General features: G+C 32.2%; 1 protein-coding gene across 1 annotated transcript in view; it reads right to left on the reverse strand.

The window, feature by feature from the left end:
• Positions 1-936: 936 nt before the first annotated feature.
• Positions 937-16627, reverse strand: part of LOC115890654 — a 37585-nt gene continuing 21894 nt past the window's right edge. Inside the window, exons 2-6 of the mRNA XM_030910951.1 lie at positions 15312-15463; positions 9802-10040; positions 8068-8280; positions 4770-4912; positions 937-1071 (exon numbers count right to left, since the gene is read on the reverse strand). Coding sequence (XP_030766811.1) covers positions 4783-4912; positions 8068-8280; positions 9802-10040; positions 15312-15463 — 734 coding nt within the window. The 3' untranslated portion in view covers positions 937-1071; positions 4770-4782. The remainder of the gene's footprint in view (positions 1072-4769; positions 4913-8067; positions 8281-9801; positions 10041-15311; positions 15464-16627) is intronic.

Raw genomic sequence — 16627 nt, forward strand, 5'->3', positions numbered from 1 at the left:
ACAATCTGAATAGAATGACATCATGTGTCAACTTTTGACATTTTCGCATATGGTTTATTTGAAATTGTAACATTGTAACACGGTTCATTACAAAAATAATTCGTAAAAAATTCTTTTTCCAAATATGCAAATGAGCCACTTGTTACATTTGAAAAAATTGGCATATGATTAAAAATACGATTTGGGCATTTGTTAACCGACCAGGACAAGACACGAAAAACATTAGACGATCAAATCTATTTTTCCCAGGCTCCTTGTTTAAAAATTAGTGTTTTTAACACAGCCATGGCACTCTAGATTGAAATTTAAAATACGATTTTTTGAGCAAAAATATCAAAAGTTGACATATGATATGTCATTCTACTCAGAGTGTCATTTTCTATCGAATAAACCAGAAATATACCGACGCGACGCCGACGGTGCCATTTAAAAATCAATAGTTTTTCGTTGAAACAGGAAGTGACCAAAAACAATTATACGTCAATCGATCCTAATTTATGTCATATACTAACATACCAAATTTCGTTTTTTATTTAAAAAAATAAAAGAGTTATAGGGGTGAGTCACTTTCAAGATGCACCCGGTATAGTAAAAACAACAACCGCGGACTAAGATTGAACGAAGAGAAGAACTTTGAAGTACCTTTAAATGAAATTTTATTGTTAAAGTAGCATAAATATGCTTAGTTGTTATGTTAACATGTTAACTATGGGGGGGGCGCCAGGGAGGGTATTCACCCGGTATCAATATTTCCCTTCCGCCGGCCCTGCTTTCTGTGTGTATGTGGCCGTGGTCTTAGACTGCAAGATCGACACCAAAGTTGGTCTTGCATTTGCTCACCACTAAACACAACGTTGAGTTGGAAATAAAAGGCATTTTATAATAATTTCTACAGAACATTTATTTAAAAGAAAAATCATATAATTTTTACTCGTCTTTTTCAGTTGTCTGTTCCACTTTTTCAATGGAAAAAAGTTGCTTCAGGATTTGTGATACAGGAAATTCAACCAAGAGCGCCAAGATGGTAGCTAACATGTATGCCAATGCTATATCACCGACAGAGACGATCAACTATAGGGAATAGTATAAATGTTATGGAGTAAATAAATATTAAATATTATACAATATCGTGTATATTTTCAGTAGGAAGGGTTTTATTTTTTGAACTAGAGTATTGATTCAAAGGCAAATTTGTGTTCCATTAAAAAATTATATGTTTAAATTAAATATAACCCATACAGCACGTCCAAATGAAAGTACGTTTCTACAAGGGAGACACATGAGGAACAAAATATGTTAAAGTGAACCTAAGTGTTCATCTAGTTTTAACATATACATATGAGATACACGCAGGTTTATATTGATAGAATTGCGTGATACAGTGTTTACTAGTTGTATACCGTGTGCACTCAAGATTCTAAAGAGTTTTTTGTAACGTAACAAATAATTATTAAAATGATGAAATCTGACGTCGGTATATAAGACATACAATGTATAAAGCTGGGTCCCCATTAGCCAACACCCGACGTGATGCCACGCGATGCCACGCTATCCCACGTGTTGCGACGTGGGAATGGGTGTACACATTAGGTAACACCTGTTAACTCGTGTTAACACGAATTTTTATTACGAAAATACTAGAAGTATCGATACCCATACCGATATTAGATTATAATCATAATACCAGTACACCAATATATTCAGAATCGAATATCGATATTATTAAATCAATCTTTTGGGGATCAATCTTTTGTTGCCGCTTTTTTCTGGATCTATCTTGTTATATCCGATGTTGAATCGATTCAAAATATTGATTTATTTTATTTTTGGGGCATCCCTACATCAACTACAAAAGTAGATAGCTGCGGGACTAGAGAGGCAAGCGGAGAACAACACGCCGTAACACACGTCGGTGAGATCTGGGACCGACGAATCGACCATCACACGTGTCCTGGCGTGTTATAGCATCGGATGGCGTGGCGTGTTGCCTAGTGTGTACGCAATACATGTAATTAAATGGAAAAACAATGGGGTCCGGGCATAAGTCATATGTATGTGTGATACTTCGTATCATAGTTGTGCCTATAGTACACACCTTGTAAAAATGTGACGTATACACATAATATAAATATCTATATAGACAATTTGTTATAGTTTACTGTTGTGTCTACATTCTAGCATGAAATGAAGGTGAGCGCACGCGCGGATAGCCTCAGCGTAGACACACCGACCAAGTGTATCTTATGTGTATATCTCCTTTGTCCTTTCTAGGAGTGGTATGTGTTAGCAGCCATTATTGTTTTATCATTCGGAAGCTCTATATAAAAATGTTCTGTTTGTGTGTATTTTAAAAGAGATTTTAAGGTAAGCACAAGTTTTTAATTACCTTGTTATACCTTCCTAAGAGTATTATTAATATTATAGCAGCGACTCTTCCCTTACTCGATACACAATTTACCAAATTTTGACTCCAATGAATGAAAACTCCAAATATTCTCGTATAATGATAAAGAGGTTAGCTCTGCAATATAATTTTTTTTTTAATTTCAAATAATAAAAATCTAAATGGACCAGAGAAAGAAAGATTTAAACACTTCAAGGAACTTCTTACTCTGATATTCGGTAAGTTATTGATGGATCAATATACATATATGTTTAATATTCAATAATCCGTTTCATATAAAATTTAAGGGTGAGATTGTTAGTCTGGAAATAAAATACAACAAAGTCCAACAGAGTGCTCGTTGAATGAGTATGCTAACAAACGAACTGCTTGAAGGGAAAAGAGGAGAAAAAAATGACTAAACGAGGTCCACCAAATCGTGGCGATATACCAGTGTTTACTATTTTAGTATGTTGTTATACTAGGTACTTATATTTTTAATACATTTTATACAAATTCTGTTCATTTACAGTGTTTTCTTACTTCTAGTTTCTGCAGTGTAAATAATTATTATTATTGTGTTATTAGCGATATTGCGTTTCATGATATAAAGAAATATAAGAATTTTATTTTTTAACCACTTAATCCATTTTATGGAAGAAATGTGGTACATTTAATACAAAACAAAAATGGAACAATTTTAAGGCTACTTCTCTTGAACTTCCAATCGAGATACTTTTGGAAAATACAAAGTTTTGCCTTCCTAATTTTCGTTCTAAAAAGATATAATTGGTATCATTGAATAAATATTTCTTAAAAAGAACGAAAAATTAACTTGTATTATTTCCTAAATTCATTCATAAGAAGTAGTTTTATCTAACACAAGATGTATATACGAAGCAAAATACATACGTATACACACGGTAGTCACAACTGCAATGTGTAAAGTGAGTTTAAACGTAATACACAAGCACTGTGAATCCTACGGCACACTGTGTATCCCTTACTTTGTGTAGACGTAAATGCTATACTGTGGCTACATTGTGAGGCGGACGTTTAAAACCTTAAACCTTTGTGCATACGTGTTGAACTACAATGTGTAAACGTAGCATATTTACATCGGGGAAATTGTGTCACCCTGTGTCTACGTTTAATAATGTAAACACATCGTAAATGTGATTTGATGTGCTGTATGGGAAGTGTCTCGAGATTAAAAATATCATTCAAAAAATAAAAAAATCATACTGTGCTATAATGCACCATAGCATAAAATAGAATACTGTTCAAAACCGTTGAATAACAAGATTAGTTCAAGACAGGGTGTCCCAGAAATAAGTGCAAGTATTTTAAGGGGTGGTAGATCTCGATAAAAGAAACATATTTTCTCTTTATCGTTTTTCAAATAAGTCGAAAATAACGGAGTTATTTTACTTTGAAAATTTAAAAGAAAAATGATTTTGAGAACCAGTGAATGTTTTCTGGATTTTCTTTCTTGTAAATTTAATCTACTATCTATGTTGCTATATTATCAAGAAATTATGGTTTATATATAATACTAAAAAATATATAAAACTAATAAAAAATATATATATATTAAAAACTAAAAAAAATTCCAAAAAATTTTTCAAAAAATTTCGAATTTTCAAAATTATTTCATAGGCATGTCTGGGGTTGAACTGTATTACCAGTTAAAATACTTGCACTTATTTCTGGGACACCCTGTATAATTTCTTGTTTTAATAACATGCAAATATATTTTAGAAAATATAATATACTTCATATATGTTTATTAGGGTGTCCGTTATTTACAAAGTTGATCATTATTTCTCCCACGACGGCGCCGGTGACGCCCTCTAAATTTTTAGTTTATTGTCTAAAAAAATGACAGACCGTGGTAAACCCTTAATATTCACAATAAACCTTGCCCCAAAGACATATGTATCAACCTTGTTCTCTCGCAGCCACGGCACCATGGCATATTCTGTACAGAATTGACCGCTCTACAAAAAAGGTCTCTTGCAATTTTTCGATAAACCAATTCTTTCAAACGTTATTCACGGTTAAAGTTAACCACTGGGTAAACTCTTAAAAAAAAGTTGGAGAGTTGAATGGTCCGGCTGGTCCGGCTAGAAAAAAAATATTTGCCAAAATTGTCAAATTCTCATGTAATTTTAATGGGAAATGAATCGTCTTTGGGGCAAGGTTAATTGTGAATATTAAGGGTTTACAATGGTCTGTTATTTTTTTAGACAATCAAATAAAAATTGAGAGGGCGTCGTGAGAGAAATGATCAACTTTCTAAATAACGGACACCCCAATGTTTATAAAAGTGGTTTTAAATTTTAGTAATTTTATGTATTAATTATTCATAGTGATAAGAACTTACCAGGGTGGTAATACTAGCGTACGTTGGATATCTTGCCATACCTAGTCTGACCAAATGTATCCACAAGTGTATTAAATAGGCACTGAATGTCAATCGTCCTAACACATAGATGGGAGGCCACTGGACTACTCTTAGTGCTAACCCTACAAATAAATCAAGAAGAAACAATTTTTTAAAGATCCCGAAAGTGAAAACTAATATAACAAGACAATAATTACGCATTTTAATTCGTTATATTATTCGTAATTTCACTAATTTTATATGTTTACAGAAAACCTACAAATACAGATACTTAAATGTCACATCTAATCACAGTATAAGTACAAAAAAGGTGTTAATAAAAGTTTATATGATAGGGCAAACATAATGGTGCGTCCAGACCTGAGGAGTCGAGTGCGAGACGAGAGCAAGACAAGAGCGAGACAAGAGCGAGGCAAGCGAGTTGGATCATAGTGAAAGGTGACCGGTTTGTGTAAACATGTCCGATAAAAAACCTGCAGCAAATAATAACGCATAAGTAATAAATTTTTATATCTTTGACATGATATTTGGTTTGTCGTATTTTATTCATCGTCGATTTTTTCCCCTTTTACCTTTCATTTGTTTCGAGACACAACGCCTTTTACAAAATTCGTTTTTTAGAACAAAATGTTAAATAGAAATGTTATAGGAAAGGTTAAAAAGCACATTTGAAAATTACTGTAGAGTATACAGGGTACTTCTAAAAGTGTTACGGATATACCGGGTGCGTCTCAAAAGTGGCTCACCCCCTATAACTTTTTTATTTTTTCAGATAAAAAAACGAGATTTGGTATGCTAGTATATAACATAAATTAGGATTGATTGACATATTCAATTGTTTTCGGCCACTTCCGGTTTCACCGGAAATAACTACAACATGTGATTTTTAAATGGGACCCTCGGTATTTTCTTACTTTATTCGAGAAAAAATAACACTATGACTCACTCACACGCGGTATGTTTTAATAGGAATACCCTATTTTTTATTTTATTAGATTCTACGTGCAATTCGGTAACTTTTTTTGCATATCATATTATATACATATCTAAAATAATCGATTTTGTAATAATTCAATTTGTTTAAAGAAATATTAGATTTCGGTGGTAAAAAGTGCCAGTGACGCAAAATTTGTAAATTCTATTAATAGAATTTACAAATTCTATTTTAAATAGTCGATATTCATAAATATATGTTGAGCACACTGTAGCATCAAACTAAAATATCTTTACCTATATCTCTTTCTTCGACTCTATAAATTTATCAAATTAAACTAACTTAAATAAAACTATTAAATTAAACTAACTAACAAATTTTAGCACTCCAACTTCAGAAACAATAGCATTAATGACAATTTTTTACGACTCTGAAATCTAACATTTTTTGTTTAAGCAAATTGAAATATTACAAAAACTATTAGTTTTAGGTATTTAACATTATACCTCGCATTATATATAAAAAAAGTTATAAAATTTTACGCAGAATCTAAAAATAAAAAAAAATAATGTATTACATTTAGAAAACCATGTTATATCCGTAACACTATTTTGAACCACCCTGTATACTCTATAATAATTTAAAATGTGTATCTTAACCTTCTCTACAGTTTTTCTATTTTTTTAATAATTCTAAAACACTTTTTAATAATTCTCAAAACAAATAAAATAATGAACTTTATGGTTGGCTCACCCTGTATATTTAATTTACTAAGTAACAAGATTAAATAATAATTAATCTTCCTATAATAATCTCCTTCCTGTATGTTGCCAGTAGAGAAATAATTTTTTTACATTTTTCCCAAGTTTTATTCACATATCTACTCACGCATCGTGTTTTTTTTAATATTCTTTATCTTTTGGATCGCATAATATTGGTTTTTCTTTATATAAATGGATTAATTTCAGCTGATCTTCTTCCTGAAAGTCTCCATTTCAATATGCACTATAATATCAGAGGTAATATCTCGAGGCTACGAAACGGTCGCGAGGCTCTTGCGAGACCCCTCCATCCTTTGAAAAACACCGTAAATTTGGAATGTCTCGCGCTCGTCTCGCACTCAACTCCTCAGGTCTGGACGCCCATAATATGTTCAGAGGACAATTCGCTAAAGAGAGATATAAACCAAATAAAAAATACATTAATAAAAATCCATCCTCCACCATCTTTTATTGACAAAATATTAAACGAAATACAAACCGCAAATCATAGACACAATGATAACAATATACAATATATACATATGTTTCTATGTATACAAACTATGTGGAACTAAATGAACTAAGACAGACATTCTCGTTCATATTAAATAACGTAACACGAGGAATGTCTCCTTGTTGGAATAACAAGTACATTTTCTTGGCAAGTGCCGGAAGTGGTTAACATCGGTCTTACGGCTTCTTCTTCTTCTTCTTTCTCGGCCTAGTTCCATCGAGTGTTGGATATAGGCCTCTTCTAGCGTTTTCCATGCTTCGCAATCTTTAGCCAATCTTATCCATTGTCTTCCTGTCACTGCTCTGACGTCATCGACCCATCTCTTTTTTGGTCGGTCCACACTTTTTTCACAGGATGACTTTTTGGGCCCATCGGTCTGGATCCTGTCTTGCCACATGTCCTATCCATTGCCACTTCAGACTTGCCACTCTTTTAACAACATCTATTAATTTTGTTTTTTGACGTATGTGGGTGTTCCGTATTTTTTCCCTAATGGTGACTCCCAACATGATTGTTTCCATGGCTCTTTGTGCTACTCGAAGTTGTTCTGCTATTTTTCGGGTAATTGCCATAGTCTCTAAGCCATACGTAAGCACAGGGAGAATGCAGCTGTCGTAAGCCTTTTTCTTTAGATTGATGGGCACCTTTTTATCCTTGAAAATATCGCTCATATTTCCAAATGCTACCAATGCCAAATGGATCCTGCGTTTGATCTCCGTATTTTGGTTCTCTTTACCCAGCTTGATTTTATGACCTAAATATGGTCTATGTTTTCAATAATAACGTTTTCTACGGCAGTAGTTCGTCTTACGGCAGTCGAGTATAATCATATGACAGACATGGGCAATCTGACAGTCTTCTTCGCAGTCATCGGCAGTCGCTTGGCAGTAAAATTATATTTTGGCAGTACACGTACATTTTTTACCCACGTGAGACACCCCTCCACGTAACCACAATATAACCTAACCTAACCTATAACATAGCGCGAATATGGATACTGTGGATTATTGGATTATAGTTATCCAAAATGTTCTTTATTGTTTTTTATAATAAAAAAAATGTTTTTACCTTATCACTTGTATGGATCGTAACTTTTCCGTTTCTTTATTACTATTTACTGTCTTCAATCTTATCCAGTTTTTAGTAATGGAAAAAGCAGACAGCAACTTTCCTTTGGGAGTTTCCATCAGTTTATCGTATACTTCTTTAGAGTCGTAGCGTGCCACGCCCTCACGAAATGTAGCATAGAGTACAATAACCACATAAACACCCAAAACTACACTAAAATTTAAATTTATACAGGGTGAGTCTTTAAATAAGTGCAAATATTTTTACGGGTTGTATATTTCGAACCCAGAAACACGGTTATAAGGTTTTTTTCGCAAAACTTTTTTTTTGGAAAATTTGGAATTTTTTGAAAATTTTCCAAACCAAAATATATTTCTTATTGGAGAATTTCAAAGTAAAATATCTCGGTTATTTTGGACTTATTTGAAAAAGGGTAAAGAGAAAATATGTTTTGGCGAGATCTACTAGCCCTGAAAATATTTTCACTTATTTCACCCTGTGTAAATTCTTGTGCAAGTTCTTTAATGAATGTTTTAAATAATCAGTACTTTAGCTTGTTACAAAAATTTTATGTAGTCTTGATTCATAAATCAAATATGAAATTATAATTAACATGTGTAGAATAATACCTGAACTGTTTATACTTAGAAGATATATGTGGACTATTTAGCAAATTTTTTCAGCTTAGCAGCTGTTAAAAGAATAAAATTCATTAGAATTATTAATCATTAATATTTTCAGCAAATAATTCAAACCAGAAGATGACCTGAAGTTTGATTATTTGCTGGAGATAGTAAAATTGCAAAGCATGCGTCCATAGTAAAAAGTTTCTTAGTATATGGTGTTATAAATAAATAATAAATATATGTATACGTGTTTTTTCAAAAGTGGCTCACTCCAATAACTTTTTCATTTTTTCAGATAAAAAAACAATATATCTGATACGTTGGTATATGACATAAATCAGATTTGATTAAGGTGTCTTTTATTGTTTTCGGTGACTTCCTGTTTCACCGAAAATGACTACAAATTTTGATTTTGAAATGACATCCTCGGTATTTTTTTACTATATTCGATAGAAAATGACACTGAATAGAACGATATATCATTGTCAATTTTTGATATTTTTGAATATGATTTATTTGAAATTGTAACATGCGGTTCCTAACGACAATTTGACTCGAAATACCAAGTTTGTGGTACCAAATTATTCGTAAAACAATGCTTTTCCAAATATGCCCATGATCCACCCTTTGAAAAAATTGAGATATGATTAAAAATACGATTTGGTCATCTTTTAACGGGTAACAAGTCTAATGTTTTTCGTGTCTTTTATATGATCAAAGCTATTTTTCCAAAAATTCTTGAATAAAAATTCGTGTTTTTAACATAGTCATAGCATTTTAGATATAAATTTAAAATAATATTTTTTTTAAGTGAAAATGTCAAATGTTGACTTATCATATGTCATTCTATTCAGAGTGTCATTTTCTTTCGAATAAAGTAAAAAATACGAAGGGTGCCATTTAAAAATCAAAAGTTTTAGTCATTTCCGGTGAAACAAAAAGTGACCGAAAACAGTTGAACACGTCAGTCAATCCTAATTTATGTCATATACCAATATATCAAATATATATTTTTTTTAACTGAAAAAAAAATAAAAAAGTTATATGGTTGAGCCATTTTTGAAAAACACCCGGTGTGTCAAATTCTAGTTTAACTAAGATGATTTACCCATATGTTATATCAAGCCAATCAATTGGATATTTGGAATCCTGCGTATCGCAACTCATTTGTGTCACTTCACCCTTTAGTCCTCGAGCTGAAAACTTACTATCATAACAAGCCTGGATACCTTTCCATAACTTTGGATCATCATCTGACGCTTTGGACACATTAGGGCATGAATGTGGTACACATATGCTATGCCTCAACTTGTCATGCCTGTAGTTTGTAGAAACGTTGCTGACTTTCTATAAAGAAAAAATATACCGTATGATTGAAAGAAACGGCGTCAGTGATGGCTGAAATGAAGAAGACGCCGTTTTTTTTTCGATCGTACGGTATTAAAATATATATAAAAATCATGTTCAAATCTAGAATGCCACTTTATCTAAAGAAGAAAACATTCGACCAATGTGTACTATCCATAGACTTAAAATAAAATATAGACTGAGCATCTCATTCATAAATAGCTGGAACATGCGGTCAGACACTGTCTTGTTATTGTTGTGTTATTGTTTTAGGTTATAACGAGTGCGACACGAGCGATAGATAGGTTGTCTCTGTCGTAACGGTCGTTCCCTGACGACTCTACCGAGAAACACAACACTGTCTTTCGTTTCTCAAGTACACCTGAACTCTCCGTATCATAGCCGGGTAATTTTTTTATTTTAATGAAGCTATAATTAAATTAAAAATATATCGTATTTAAACTTTTTTATATTTTATTAAGATTTAGGACAGGTTTTTTAAATAAAAGTTTAGAAAAAACGTCTTAGAGTCCAAAAAGGATATAAATAATAAAATACACGTTATAGAAGAAATTTTATAATCGAAATTACGTAATTTTTGAAATGAATAATAAATTATTAATTTTAGTCAAACATTTACAACCCCTAATATTAATCAAAACAGGATCTATTCCACAAATATAATAGAATCGGCGACAGGGAGAGAAAAAAAATATGATTGTTGTAATTTTTTTTCTGGTTAAGTGATGTCTTATGTAAATTAGAGAAAACATAAATCTGTTCCATTAAAGCAAGGAAGGTGATAGGAAGTGGATAAAATGAAAACTACATTTATTTAACTCGGTACTGTCTTTATTATACCGGGTGCGTCCCAAAAGTGGCTCATCCCCATAATAATAATTTATATTTTCAAATAAAAGAACAAGATTTAGTATGTTAGTACATGACATAAATTAGGATTGATTGACGCATTCAATTGTTTTTGGTCACTTCCTGTTTCACCGGAAATGACTATAACTTTTAATTTTTAAACGGCACCCTTGGTATATTTCTACTTTATTCAATAGAAAATGACACTCTGAATAGAATGACACATCATATGTCAACTTTTGACATTCTCGCATATGGTTTAATTGTAATTGAAACACGCGGTTCATAACGACAATTTGACTCGAAATACCAAGTGTGTGGTATCAATATATTCATAAAAAAATGCTTTTTCCAAATATGCTAATGAGTCCCTTGTTCCATTTGAAAAAATTGACATATGTATGATTAAAAATACGATTTGTACATCTTTTAACCGGCCTAGACAAGACACGAAACCCATTAGACGATCAAAACTATTTTTCCAAGGCTCCTTGATTAAAACTTAGTGTTTCTAACAACACTATGGCACCCTGGATTGAAATTTAAAATAGGATTTGTTTTTAAGCGACAATGTCAAAAGTTGACATATGATGTCATTCTATTCAGAGTATCATTTTTTATCGAATAAAAAAACAATATTCCGAGGGTGCCTTTAAAAATCAAAAGATGTAATCATTTCGGTGAAACAGGAAGAGACCAAAAACAATTGAATACGTCAATAAATCCTAATTTATGTCATATACCTACTAACATACAAATCTGTTTTTTTATCTGAGAAAATAAAATAAACTCTGAGATAACTTTTGAGACGACCCGGTATATTAAAAAATATTGTTTCATAATGTAATATCATTTTAAAATTCTTGTATGTTATTTTAGATTCTGAAGATCATTTTAGAATAAACCGGAATATATTTTTAATAAAAACATTATTAATTATTAACAGGGTTATAATTATGATTTTGTTACAATGTAAGTAAGTAAATAATGTAATGTAAGAGAAAAAATTCAGATTTTACATTTTACTAAAATATTATCTAAATAAGCGCCTTTCTACAACAACGCCACTGACTCCCAATGGGTAAATTGAGAGTTGCCTACCGGTCAAAAGTCGTTTCAAGACTTAAATGGATTATTTAAGTCAAATTTCTTGCAAATTTGGCACTGGCGAACCATATTTTATAGTTCTTGAACAGAAAAAGTCAATAAAATAAACACTTAAGCACTACAAGCTAAGAAAATGCGTTAATACAGCCGGGGAGATAGCGGCAACAAAGCTTTACCGCACACGTGCGACACGTACTACAAGGTAATAAATGAATGAATAGGCTCCCTCGCCTCTAATCGGTGTTGTCATATTGTAAAGGACTTATCCTTTTTAAACAGTATCCGACTTATAATTTAGTAGTATAAGGACTATTTAATACATCTCTGGAATATTAAAACCTACTTTATTAAACTGTAGTATTAATATCTCAATATATGTGTATAACAAGAAAAAAAATATTGATAATATTATACCTATAGGAAGGCTCGGTCGACTGTACCCAGAAGTAAACATGTGTACAAAAAATATTGTCTGTCCGCGTTGAGATGTAAATAGTGTAGTCTATATTTTATTTTAAGTCTATGGTACTATCAGTCATGACCTATGCGAAACCTGGATTCTTAAAACAGACATTATAAGAAAACTGCAGATCGCACAACGCTCAATGAAACGAAATATGCTGGGAATAACCAAGAAAGACAGTAAAAGAATAGAGTTGAGATGAAAAAAGATCCAGGTAATAGTTGTCATCAACAGAATCAAATTCTTCAAATGGCAATGGGCTGGACATCTGACAAGAAGGATGGACAACAGATGGACTACAAAAATTACAGCATGATACCCAAGAGGAATTAAGAGACCTAGGGGAAGACCAAACCTGAGATGGGACCATGCTATTAGGAAGTTACCAGGGATAACTTGGGCCCGCATAGCCAACAATAGACAACTATGGGCCCAATTACAAAGAGATTATCTAAATATGTGAAGGACACTACACCCTAATTGCAAATGGTTGAATAAGCTGAGGATGATGATGATGATGATTATGACAATATTAACAGAGATAATGGTTAATGAAAACTTCTACTTCCTTCTACTTCTCTTCTTCTGTTGTTGTTATGTACAGGGTGGGTCAAATTCGACGCTTTTAAATGGAAACACCCTTTTCTATAGGAGATAGACGAAAACTAATATCGGTGTCTGGAGCTCAATTTTTGTCAAAAACATGATGGTGAAAACCGCATATCGATATCTGTTACCGTTTCGGAGTTCAAAAATATGCATTTTTAACAAATCGCTGTAACTTTTTTGCAATGAAAAATTTTGTATTTTTATGAAAACATTTCCAAAGCACCTTTTTACGTAGAATTTAATGGTTTAAGTATAATTTTTTTAAAATTCATAATTTAAGAATTATCAACAGAAAATTTGATTTTTTATATGGGACACCCTGTATATTTTTAATTTATTGAAAAGAATTTAAAATTACCTTTCCAAAAATATAACACACTTGATATTTTGCTCGATTCTTCTTCGAGATATAGAATATATAAAAATTCGCCCGCTTTAAATAAGTAGGCTTTGAACGGCACCGGCTGTAATGCAAAAAAATTCTAGCTGTGAGCATCAATTAAAACGGAAATAATATTTGCTGTGAGAGATGCAGAATTTTATCCAACCAAACCAAACCAAACAATTTTAAATATATTTAACCAACATCTTCTTCTTCTTTACCTGCCGTCTGTTTCGTGGAGGTTGGCGATCACATTGGCAAAATCTTCTCGGCTTTCCTTATAAGTTCTTCAAAAGTTAGGTAAGTACAGTTTCTGATGTTTCTCAACCAAGATAGTTTCTTCCTGCCGAGACCTCTCTTTCCTTCAATCTTACCCTTAACTATCAATTGTAAGACGTGGTATTTTTCATTTCTTAATATATGCCCTAAGTATGATGTTTTTCTTATTTTTATTATATTGAGCAATTCTCTCTCTCTGTCTATTCTGTTGTAGACTTCGGTTTTTGTGATATGGTGATATGGGCTGTCCATGGAATTTTAAGCATTCTTCGATATATCCATGTTTCGAACGATTCGAGGCGATTCATCTCTTGAACTTTCAGTGTCCATGTTTCTGCTCCGTATAATAGGATTGACCAAACATAATACTTAACGAGCCTAGTTCTCAACTCTAGGTCCAATCTGGGGTTCTGGAAGACGTTCTTCATTTTTAAAAATGCATTTCTCGCTTGATCTATTCTGGTTTTTATTTTCACGTCGTTGTTCAAGGTGTTAACTATCCAGGACCCCAAATATTTGAACTTGTAGACCTGTTCTAAGGTATTGCCCTCTATTTTAATAGGAATTGGTACATTTTGGTTTTTTAACCAACATCAACACATTTAAACTATATCTAATAACAATAAAAATAAATAGCAAACCAAGACATCAGATTTTGCTACAGGCGTTCGACATATCGACCGTCTTCTGTTATGGACAGACGGGGTAGTTTTTGAACATTTCTCGCGGAATTCATTAACTCCATGAGGGTGAAAGATACCCTCTCATAACTGCTAAGTATTTCTAATTCTTGTCTAGATTATACCGAAGAATAAGGAACATTTATTTTTCCGCAAATATATCCATAGGATTATAGATCCGTGGGCACTAAGTCAGGCGTCCTCGACGGCCAACGGCTGGAATCTTGGTTAGCTATTCAATTATTCTTTAAATTTTTAAAATGCCAAATTAACTAAATCTTTAAAATAATAACTTCAGCGTTCAGAGACGGTGCCTCGTCTTGCTGGAGAAATATGTTTTCCAGTTCCATTAAGGGCACATCATCAATAAGGGGTCCAAAGCCTACTAGTTAAAAGTGGCAAACTTTTAAAAATTCTGTATTTCGAAGGGGATTATAACAAAATATCAAGTGTGCTATATTTTTGGAAAGGTAATTTTAAATTCTTTTCAGTTAATTAAAAATATAGAGGGTGCCCAAATAAAAAATCAATTTTCCTGTTGATAACTCTTAAATTATTAATTTTAAAAAAATTATACTTAAACCATTAAATTCTGCGTAAAAAGGTGCTTTGGTAATGTTTTCATAGAAATACAAAATTTTCCATAGCAAGAAAGTTACAGCGATTTGTTAAAAATGCACATTTTTGAAAAACACCCCGTAACTCCGAAACGGTAACAGATATTGATGTGCGGTTTTCACCATCATGTTTTTGAAGAAAATTGAGCTCCAGACACCGATATTAGTTTTCGTCTATCTCCTATAGAAAAGGGTGTCTCCATTTAAAAGCGTCGAATTTGACCCACCCTGTTACATCAAAAGCATCAAACATCAACTATATACCTGTATAATTTTCCACACATCTGGAGGACTAGTTTCGTTTAAAGGTTTCAATTGGTAAGTTAAGGAACAATAGAATGCCTTTTCTTTTAACAACATGCATTTATCAAAATTGTCATGATAGAACAGGTCTGGCATAGATGCGTATTCCTCGTCTGTAAAAAAAATAATTTAATAATAAAAATTAATCCCTAATACTTCTGAGGTGTTTTACAAGAGAAGACAGATAATTTTTTATTTATACAACGTATATCAATAAAGTCGGTCCCACACTATGTGCAGGGCCGGACTTAACGAAGTTGCCGCCCCAGGCCAAAAAAAATTGCCGCCCCTTAACATTTTTTTTAGTTAAAAAAATTACGGATATAAAAAACATTTATTTGAATACAGAACCAACAGCAGAATAGACCGACAGAACAGATCAACACAGAAAAAAAAATAAATATTAAAATATTCATATAAAATGACAACAAACGAACAACAAAACTATAAGGTTTGCTTTTATACCTATAAAAGTTTTCTACGTACTTTTTTGTTCGCAAAATTATCAATTACTTCATCGTAATTGATAGTTTTTAAAAGGTCGGACTCAATATGTAAAACTGCCAAATGATTTAGACGTTCTGTTTCCATAGTGGACCGTAAATAAGTTTTAATACGTTTCAATGCAGAAAACGAGCATTCAGCAGGACAGTTAGTAATAAAAGTACATGTGAGGATTCTTAATGCTATGAAAGTATTTGGAAACAGGTCTTGAGCGTTTTTTTTTTCATAAATTACTTTAAGAAGCTCTCTAGCAGATGGTTTTGCTGACTTAATGCATTTTATAAATTCACGAAAATGTATTAATTCATTAGGCATTGACTCATCTAAATCATTTGGATAACAGGTTTAATAACCTGTTATCCAAATTATATCCAGGTTATTAAATGTCTGGACTTATCGGTAATGTCGTCAATACTTAAAGTAGATAAATCACACTAAAGAAGCCAAATTTGGTTGAAAAGTCATTGTAGGCATTTTTCCTGTAGGAAATTTTAAGGATTAATTTATCAATAATAACATTAAATACATTTATCCTAAAATCGCCCCTAGCGTTAAATAAAGTTTCATTATCACTGGTTTCATTAAATTGCCTTTTCCGTTTCACTTTTCCCTTTTTATCTGCCGCATATTCTTTCTCATCGAACAATTCTATGGTCCTTCTTTCATATTCCTCAAATGATTTAGTATTATCTAGATTTATAATTTCAGAAAATAATATTTTTTCAATGAGCTATATAAATCTACAGCAAGTTGTAGATCAATATCCACCATTT

Source organism: Sitophilus oryzae, unplaced genomic scaffold (assembly GCF_002938485.1).
Source record: "Sitophilus oryzae breed Bouriz unplaced genomic scaffold, Soryzae_2.0 scaffold_907_pilon_pilon, whole genome shotgun sequence".
Taxonomy (NCBI): domain Eukaryota; kingdom Metazoa; phylum Arthropoda; class Insecta; order Coleoptera; family Curculionidae; genus Sitophilus; species Sitophilus oryzae.